The following is a 10,081-nucleotide window of genomic DNA, read 5'->3' on the forward strand; positions in this document are numbered from 1 at the left end:
GACTTTTGGATTCACTTAATTATGAATCATTTGATGCTTGCGGACCATGCCTTATGGGAAAGATGACTAAGACTCCGTTCTACGAAACAATGGAGCGAGCCACTGACTTATTGGAAATAATACATACCGATGTATGCGGTCCGCTGAGTGTTGAGGCTCACGACGGGTATCGTTATTTTCTGACCTTCACAGATGATTTGAGCAGATATGGGTATATCTACTTAATGAAACACAAGTCTGAAACATTTGAAAAGTTCAAAGAATTTTAGAGTGAAGTGGAGAATCATCGTAACAAGAAAATAAAGTTTCTACGATCTGATCGCGGAGGCAAATATTTGAGTTACGAGTTTGGCCTTCATTTAAAACAATGTGGAATAGTTTCACAACTCACGCCACCTGGAACACCACAGCGTAATGGTGTGTCTGAATGTCGTAACCGTACTTTATTAGATATGGTGCGATCTATGATGTCTCTTACCGATTTACCACTATTGTTTTTGGGTTATGCATTAGAGACAGCTGCATTCACGTTAAATTGGGCACCATCTAAATCCGTTGAGACGACACTGTATGAATTGTGGTTTGGCAAGAAACCTAAGCTGTCGTTTCTTAAAGTTTGGGGCTGCGATGCTTATGTGAAAAAGCTTCAACCTGATAAGCTCGAACCCAAATCAGAGAAATGTGTCTTCATAGGATACCCAAAAGATACTGTTGGGCACATCTTCTATCACAGATCCGAAGGCAAGATATTCGTTGCTAAGAATGGATCCTTTCTGGAGAAGGAGTTTCTCTCGAAAGAAGTGAGTGGGAGGAAAGTAGAACTTGATGAGGTAATTGTACCTTCTCTCGAATTGGAAAGTAGTTCATCACAGAAATTAGTTCCAGTGATTTCTACACCAATTAGTAAGGAAGCTAATGATGATGATCATGAAACTTCAGATCAAGTTACTACCGAACCTCGTAGGTCAACCAGAGTACGATCCGCACCAGAGTGGTACGGTAATCCTTTCTGGAAGTCATGTTAACTAGACCATGACGAACCAACGAACTATGAGGAAGCGATGATGAGCCCAGATTCTGCGAAATTGCTTGTGGCCATGAAATCTGAGATGGGATCCATGTATGAGAACAAAGTATGGACTTTGATTGACTTGCCCGATGATCGACGAGCCATTGAGATTAAATGGATCTTCAAGAGGAAGACGTACACTGATAGTAATGTTACTATCTACAAAGCTCGAATTGTCGCAAAAGGTTTTCGACAAGTTCAAGGTGTTGACTACAATGAGATTTTCTCACTCGTAGCGATGCTTAAAGTCTGTCCGAATCATGTTAGCAATTGCCACATTTTATGAAATCTGGCAAATGGATGTCAAAACTGCATTCCTTAATGGACTTCTTAAAGAAGAGTTGTATATGATGCAACGAGAAGGTTTTGTCAATCCTAAATGTGCTAACAAAGTGTGCAAGCTCCAGCGATGCATCTATGGACTGGTGCAAGCATCTTGGAGTTGGAATATACGCTTTGATGAGTTGATCAAAGCATATAGTTTTATACAGACTTGCGGTAAAGCCTGTATTTACAAGAAAGTGAGTGGGAGTACTACAACCTTTCTGATAAGTATATGTGAATGACATATTGTTGATCAGAAATGATGTAGAATTTTCTGGAAAGCACAAAGGAATGTTTGAAAGGAGTTTTTCAAAGAAAGACCTCGGTGAAGCTGCTTACATATTGAGCATCAAGATCTATAGAGATAGGTCAAGACACTTGATAGGATTTTTCAATAAGTACATACCTTGACAAGATTTTGAAGTAGTTCAAAATGGAACAGTCAAAGAAGGAGTTCTTGCGTGTGTTGCAAGGTGTGAAGTTGAGTAAGACTCAAAACTCGACTACGGCAGAAAAATAGAAAAAGGATGAAAGTCATTCCCTATGCCTCAGTCATAGGTTCTATAAAGTATGCTATGCTGTGTACCAGACCTATTGTGTACCTCACCATGAGTTTGGCAAGAGGGTACAATAGTGATCCAGGAGTGGATCACTCGACAGCGGTCAAAATTATCCTTAGTGGAATAAGGAAAAAAATTCTCGATTATGGAGGTGATTAAGAGTTCGACGTAAAGAGTTACGTCGATGCAAGCTTTGACACTAATTCAGATGAATCCGAGTCTCAATCTGGATACATATTGAAAGTGGGAGCAATTAGCTAGAGTAGCTCCGTGCAGAGCATTGTAGACATATAAAATTTGCAAAATACATACGGCTCTCAATATGGCAGACCCGTTGACTAAACTTCTCTCACAAACAAAACATGATCACACCTTTGTACTCTTTGGGTGTTAATCACATGGCGATGTGAACTAGATTATTGACTCTAGTAAACCCTTTGGGTATTGGTCACATGCGATGTGAACTATCGGGTGTTAATCACATGGCAATGTGAACTAGATTATTGACTCTAGTGCAAGTCGGAGACTCAAGGAAATATGCCCTAGAGGCAATAATAAAGTTGTTATTTATATTTCCTTATATCATGATAAATGTTTATTATCCATGCTAGAATTGTATTAAACCGGATTCTTGATGCATGTGTGGATACATAGACAAAACACTGTGTCCTTCGTAAGCCTCTACTAGACTAGCTCGTTGACCAAAGATGGTTAAGTTTCCTAACCATAGACATGTGTTGTCATTTGATTAACGAGATCACATCATTAGGAGAATGATGTGATGGACAAGACCCATCCGTTAGCTTAGCACTATGATCGTTTAGTTTATTGCTATTGCTTTCTTCATGACTTATACATGTTCCTATGACTATGAGATTATGCAACTCCCGAATACCGGAGGAACACTTCGTGTGCTATCAAATGTCACAACGTAACTGGGTGATTATAAAGATGCTCTACAGGTGTCTCCGATGGTGTTTGTTGAGTTGGCATAGATCGAGATTAGGATTTGTCACTCTGATTGTCGGAGAGGTATCTTTGGGCCCTCTCGATAATGCACATCACTATAAGACTTGCAAGCAATGTAACTAATGAGTTAGTTACGGGATGATGCATTACGGAACAAGTAAAGAGACTTGCCGGTAACGAGATTGAACTAGGTATGGTGATACCGATGATAGAATCTCGGGCAAGTAACATACTGATGACAAAGGGAACAACGTATGTTGTTATGCGGTTTGAACGATAAAGATCTTCGTAGAATATGTAGGAGCCAATATGAGCATCCAGGTTCCGCTATTGGTTATTGACCGGAGATGTGTCTCGGTCATGTCTACATAGTTCTCGAACCCGTAGGGTCCACACGCTTAACGTTCGATGACGATTCGTATTATGAGTTTATGTGATTTGATGTACCGAAGGTTGTTCGGAGTCCTGGATGAGATCACGGACATGACGAGGAGTCTCGAAATGGTCGATACATAAACATTCATATATTGGAAGGCTGCATTCGGACACCGGAATGGTTCGGGTCGTTTTGGATAAGTTTCTGAGTACCGGGGCTTACCGGAACCTCCCCCCCCATCCGGGAAGTTATTGGGCCTCATGGGCCTAGTGGTGGAAGAGAGGAGGCAGGCCAAGGTGTGGCGCGCGCCCCCCCTAGCCCAAACCGAATTGGACTAGGGCTAGGGGGGCCGGCCCCCCTTTCCTTCTCTTCTTCCTCTCCTTCCTTCTTCTCCTACTTGGACTAGGAAAGGGGGAAACCTACTCCTACTAGGAGTAGGAATCCCCCCTTGGGCGCGCCCCTTGTGGCCGGCCCTCCTCCTCCTCCCCTCCTTTATATACGGGGGAGGGGAGCACCCCATAGACACACAAGTTGATCTTTAGCCGTGTGCGGTGCCCCTCTCCACAGTTTTCCACCTCGGTCATATTTTCGTAGTGCTTAGGCCAAGCCCTGCGTCGGTAACTTCATCATCACCGTCACCACGACGTCGTGCTGACGAAACTCTCCCTCGGCCTCAACTGGATCAAGAGTTCGAGGGACGTCACCGAGCTGAACGTGTGCAGATTGCGGAGTTGTCATGCGTTCGGTACTTGGTCGGTTGGATCGCAAAGACGTTCGACTACATCAACCACGTTACTAAATTCTTCCGCTTTCGGTCTACGAGGGTACGTGGACACACTCTCCCCGCTCGTTGCTATACTTCTCCTAGATAGATCTTGCGTGATCGTAGAATTTTTTTGAAATACTACGTTCCCCAACAGCATTGATCGATAACAAGCGGGTTGTATCCTCATTTGGTCTCTCAAGTACTCCGGCCCAAATGCCTTCACCACAACTTTGCAAAAATTGTACAATGACTCAAGGCATGCGAACTCACTAATTTGTATGTACTGATGAATTAGATCACCGGGAACTCCATATGCAAGCATCCGGACAACTAAAGTGCATTTCTGATAAGAGGAGAAGCCACCCTTACCAATAGCATCGTACTTATTTTGAAGGAATCATCACAACCCACCACTCCCTCTCAAATACGGTTGAACAATGATCATCCCATCCGAAGCACCGTCGGAAAAGTTTGGCGTCGAATAGTGAATTTGTGCGATGAATATAATCGTTAAAGACCGGGACATGACTTTCCGTATAACCCTCCAACACAACAAGCTACCTTCGGTACCACCTTCAACTTCCAATTCCAAAGGACATCCCACAACTATTCTTCTGGCGATGAAGCTTCCAATACCGCTCCTTCCTCTAGAGCGACGACATGACAATTGTTCTTTAACTTCAGTGCTTGACAGTTTACACAAAGCACTTGTACATTTATTCATTATCATCACTTACCTATTCATTACTACACTTGTGATCCAACGTCTCCCTTGGATAGTTCATTCCAACACAAACTGTTGATACCACGTACGCAAACTAACAGTGAAAGCGTGCTAGATCTACACACACAACCAAGGATAACAATCCATCACGAGAACAATGGTAGTGGCACGGCCTTGATTGGCGTGACCATGTTAAGAGACATCCTATACCGGTCCCGAACATCCACGTCGCACGGCTGCATCCCCTTGGGCAGCCTCCACTCAAACCTGTGCAGCAGGGATGCAAGGATGAGGGTCACAACCCTTGTCGCCATAGGCATCCCAGGGCAGGCCCTTCTCCCCACCCCGAACGGCATGAACTCGAACCGATCCTTACCCCGGAAGTCCATGTCCGCCCTGACGAATCTCTCCGGCATGAACTCCTCGGGCTGCGTCCACACCGCCGGGTCGCGCATGATGGCCCACAGGTTGACAATCACCGTGGTGCCCTTGGGCACCACGAAGCCCCCGACCTCCGCGCCTTCGGCCATGGCGTGGTGCGGTATCAGGAGCGGGCTTGGCGAGTGAAGGCGCATGCTCTCCATCAGCACGGCGTGGAGATACGATAGCCTGCTGATGTCGGACTCATCAGGATACTGCTTTTCACCGAGCACTTCCTGTAGCTCGGCCCGAACCTTTGACATGACGGCCGGGTGCCGAAGAAGCTCGGCCATCGCCCACTGCACGGTGAGAGAGTTTGTCTCCGTCCCTGCTATGAAGAGATCCTGCAAAACACACGACATTTTACCGGCTAGTTTAGATTTGTCATTTGTGTTGACTTCCTCCAGTGATTTTCAAAGATCTATTTAATTTAGGATACGTCTAAACTGACACAAGTTCAAGTTTGTTTAAAATTTATTTAAATCCTCAGAGCGTTGTGACAGTGACAAACATATTCTGAACAGAAGTGACTCATATTCGTATGCCGGTATTACGTACCAAAAGAAAGGACTTGATTGTCTCAATGCTGAGCTGATCCACCGAGTGAAGCTGGAGTAGCACATCTAAGAAATCACCTTTCCTTTCACCTCCGGCTTTCATACGACGGTCAATAATCTGGTCAAAGTAGTCAAAAAACCTTCCCAGACACTCGCCGGTACGGCGGCGGCGGCGCTGCAAGTCAAGAACGGAGAGCGCGGGAAAGAGGTCCGACAAGTTCGGCTTGATGAGCTCCACGAGGATGTCGTCGATCAGCGTCTCGAGACCCTGCGCCTGGTCTGAGCTCACGTCGCCCACCTCCTCGGAAAACAGCACGCTCGAGACGAGGTTGAACAGCCCGGAGAGCACGACGCGGCCGACGTCCACGGTCTCCCCGGCATGGCCGCGGATGCAGCCGACCAGGTCCCTCACCTTCTCCTCCCGCACCGCGCGCGCCGCGTCGAGGCCGTGCGCCGAGAAGAGGTGGTTGGTGCACACGGCGCGGAGGCGCTTCCACAGCGGGCTGGTGGACGGCAGCCATATGATGGAGCGCTCGTGGAATCCCAGCGCGCGCGCGGCGTCGGCGACAGACCGCCCGGCCAGGAGGTGGTCGTACTTCTGCAGCACGTCGCGGGCGCACGCGGCGGACGAGGCCACGACGGCGGTGGTGGCGCCGAGCTTGATGGATATGATGGGGCCGTGCACCCCGGCGAGCCTGGCAAGGGCCTGGTGCAGATCGCCCTGGATGTCAAAGATGTTGCCGAGGAGAGGGATCGGCGTCGGGCCCGGCGGCAGCCGAGAATTCTTTTTGCCTAGAACGAACACCTTGCAGAGGACAAAAGAGGCGAGTGAAACGTACACAAGCCACAGCGTGTAGGAAGCTTCCATTTTCGCTGGCTACACTTTAGGATGCGGTGGGCTGTCGGTGTACTTGATTGAACGCAGTGTGTCTTATATATATGGAGCAATTGCGATAAAATAACAGTTAAGTGTGCAGTACCAGTAGCTTTAAGAGCAACTCTAGCACTATGAGAGTTGCTATATTGACGGCCTCATAGCGTGTATGAAGCAAGCTTCATAATATGCTTTTTAATGCTCCCTCCTTTTCAAAATAAATGTCTTTTACATATATGTACCAACTATTGCATCATCTTTAGCCTCGCCACGTCGATGGGGAATGTTATGCACGGGGCACATGCACGTGTGACGAGTCTAGTTGCGGCAGCATGACGGTTCGACACAGTTCAGCCGGAGCCCAGGATTGGGGGAGGGGGAGGGGGGGGTGAGGGAGTCCTGGATTAGGGGGTCCCCGGGCGTCCGGACTATGTGAAATGGGCCGGACTGATGGGCCGTGAAGATACAAGATAGATGGCCTTCCCCCGTGTCCGGATGGGACTCTCCTTGCGTGGAAGGCAAACTTGGCGTTCGGATATGAAGATTCATTTCTCTGTAAACCGACTCTGTATAACCCTAGCCCCTCCGGTATCTATATAAACTGGAGGGTTTAGTCCGTAGAGGCAATCATAATCATACAGGCTAGACATCTAGGGTTTAGCCATTACGATCTCGAGGTAGATCAACTCTTGTAACCCCTATACTCATCAAAATCAATCAAGCAGGAAGTAGGGTATTACCTCCATTAAGAGGGCCCGAACCTGGGTAAACATCGTGTCCCTATCTCCTGTTACCTTCGATCCTTAGACGCACAGTTCGGGACCCCCTACCCGAGATCTGCCAGTTTTGACACCGACATTGGTGCTTTCATTGAGAGTTCCACTGTGCCGTCGTCGAAAGGCTCGACGGCTCCATCGATCATCTACAACAATGCTGCCGTGAAGGAGATTTTTCTCCCCGGCCAAATCTTTGTATTTGGTGGCTTCGCACTACGGGTCAACTCGTTTGGCCACCTAGAGCAGATCGACAGCTACGCCCCTGGTCATCGGATCAGTTTTGGAAATCTGGGCTATGTCGCGGACATCCGAGGAGACTTGATCTTCCAAGGGTTTGCGGCCCCAACCACCGCTCTGGCCTTAGATCCGAAGCACGTCACCAGGTCCGAAGACGGGAGTTTGGAGTCTGCCGGACTCTCTGCAGCCATGGAGCTGGATTCTGGAGAACCGGAGGGAATAGCATCACCGGCAGGCCCGGAGTTACGTCAGGCTCCCTCTATCGTCATAAAGCCGGACTCCTCTCCGGACACTAGCTCCGAACCCTCGAAGTCCGCGTCATGTGAGCTCGGCCAGGGAACTTCTGTCCCGCCCAACTCCACGGACCCTCGCTTCCCCGCCCAAACCTCGCTCTTAAACGAGGCTTTGGACTCAATTCGATTCCTCGCTATCACAGAAGAATCGCTTCCGAATTGCGCCCAGCCCGGATTAGGGGCTGAGGGCAGGGAATTTTGCTTCCCACCCACCACCCACTTCATAGCCACTGTCGAGGATTTAACCGACATGCTCGATTACGCCTCTGAAGACATCGGCGGTATGGACGACGATGCCAGAGAGGAGCATGCCCAAAACCCGCCGTTCACTGGACGCTGGACGGCCACTTCCTCATACGACGTGTACATGGTGGACACACCCAAAGAAGGCGACGACGATGATGAGAAGGATCCAGTCGAGGATGAACCTCCTGAGATGCCACCAAAGCGTTGACGTCAGTGGCGCCGCTCTAAATCGCGTCACGGAAAAGATAGCAATACCGGAACCGGAGACGATAATACTCCGGAGAACGCCGAAGACCAAAAAGCCCCCATCGAACCAACATCCGAGCAGGATGATCGGGAGGACGGGCAAGTTGACCCTGACAAGCCAGCAGGGAACGAGGACTCGGAAGATAGCAACTATCTACCACTCTCCGAGGACGACATGAGCCTCGGCGACGAAGATTTCATCATGCCAGAGGAGCCCCTTGAACAAGAGCGCTTTAAGCGCCGGCTAATAGCCACGACAAGAAGCCTAGAAAAGAAGAAGCAGCAGCTTCAAGCCGATCAAGACCTGCTCAATGACAGATGGACTAATGTCTTGGCAGCCGAGGAATACGGCCTCGAACGCCCAACTAAGAGTTACCCAAAGCGCAAGCTGCTACCCCAATTCGACGACGAGGCGCTAGAGCCCATACCGCCAACGCGTGATGCTGTTGACAAACCGGACTGACCACCACGTGGCCGGGAAAGGGCGGCAAATAAAGCCGAACACCAGCCCGCACCACCTCGCCGTAGAGGCAGAGAAACAACGGCTCTAGAATACACCTACGACCTACGACAGGACCTGGACAATAGAGCCGGTCAGACTAGATCAATCTACGGATCAAGAGGGCGTGCCCCAGCACGAGAAGACGGCCATCGGGCCTGGCGCGATAAGCACAACCTCACCCGGGCAGAAAACCGCATACAGACCTCATCCGAACTGCGTCGAGACGTTGCTCGATACAGAGGCGCCGCACACCCCCTATGCTTCACCGATGAGGTAATGGAGCACCAGTTCCCAGAAGGGTTTAAACCCGTGAACATCAAATCATACGATGGTACGACGGACCCCGCAGTTTGGATTGAAGATTTTCTTCTCCACATTCACATGGCTCGCGGCGACGATCTACATACCATCAAATATCTCCCCCTAAAGCTTAAGGGACCGGCACGACACTGGCTAAACAGCCTTCCAGAAAACTCCATCGGCAGCTGGGAAGATTTGGAAGATGCCTTTAGGGATAACTTCCAAGGTACCTACGTACGGCCCCCAGACGCCGATGACCTCAGTCACATAGTCCAGCAACCCGGAGAGTCATCCCGGAAACTCTGGACCAGGTTCTTAATTAAAAAGAATCAAATTGTAGACTGCCCAGACGCCGAAGCCCTCGCGGCCTTTAAACACAGCGTCCGAGACGAATGGCTCGCCAGACACCTCGACCAAGAAAAGCCGAAGTCCATGGCAGCCCTTACCGCACTCATGACCCGCTTTTGCGTGGGAGAAGACAGCTGGCTAGCCTGTAGAAGCAATAGCACCAGCGACCCCGGCACCCCCGAAGCCAGGGACGGCAATGGCAAGCCACGATGCAACAAGCACAAGCGTCGAATCAATAATGACGGTACCGAAGATACGGCGGTCAACGCCGGATTCAGTGGTCCTAAACCTGGCCAACGAAAGAAGTCGTTCAAAGGAAACATAGATGGTCCATCCTGTTTGGACAGAATACTCGATCGGCCTTGCCAGATTCATGGCACCCCCGATAAGCCTGCCAATCATACCAACAGAAACTGCTGTGTTTCCAAATAGGCCGGCAAACTCAACGCCGAACACAAGGGGAAAGGGCCGCCCAGCGAGGACGACGACGAAGA

General features: G+C 49.2%; 1 protein-coding gene across 1 annotated transcript; it reads right to left on the reverse strand.

Annotated features, from left to right (window-relative positions):
- Window positions 1–4,758: 4,758 nt before the first annotated feature.
- On the reverse strand, window positions 4,759–6,649 carry LOC109754704 (oryzalexin E synthase). Its single transcript, XM_020313612.4, has 2 exons — window positions 5,767–6,649; window positions 4,759–5,552 (listed from the first exon to the last, which is right to left on the reverse strand). The coding sequence occupies exons 1-2, from the start codon at window positions 6,631–6,633 to the stop codon at window positions 4,935–4,937; spliced, it is 1,485 nt and encodes a 494-aa protein (XP_020169201.1). The 5' UTR covers window positions 6,634–6,649; the 3' UTR covers window positions 4,759–4,934.
- Window positions 6,650–10,081: the final 3,432 nt, after the last annotated feature.

The sequence above is a fragment of the Aegilops tauschii genome, chromosome 5 (genome assembly GCF_002575655.3).
Source record: "Aegilops tauschii subsp. strangulata cultivar AL8/78 chromosome 5, Aet v6.0, whole genome shotgun sequence".
Lineage (NCBI taxonomy): Eukaryota > Viridiplantae > Streptophyta > Magnoliopsida > Poales > Poaceae > Aegilops > Aegilops tauschii.

Coding starts and splice junctions, on each gene's coding strand:
- LOC109754704 (XM_020313612.4), bottom strand. CDS start 6,633: ATGGAAGCTTCCTACACGCTGTGGCTTGTGTACGTTTCACTCGCCTCT. Junction 5,553..5,766: donor CAATCAAGTCCTTTCTTTTG/GTACGTAATACC, acceptor TGTGTTTTGCAG/GATCTCTTCATAGCAGGGAC.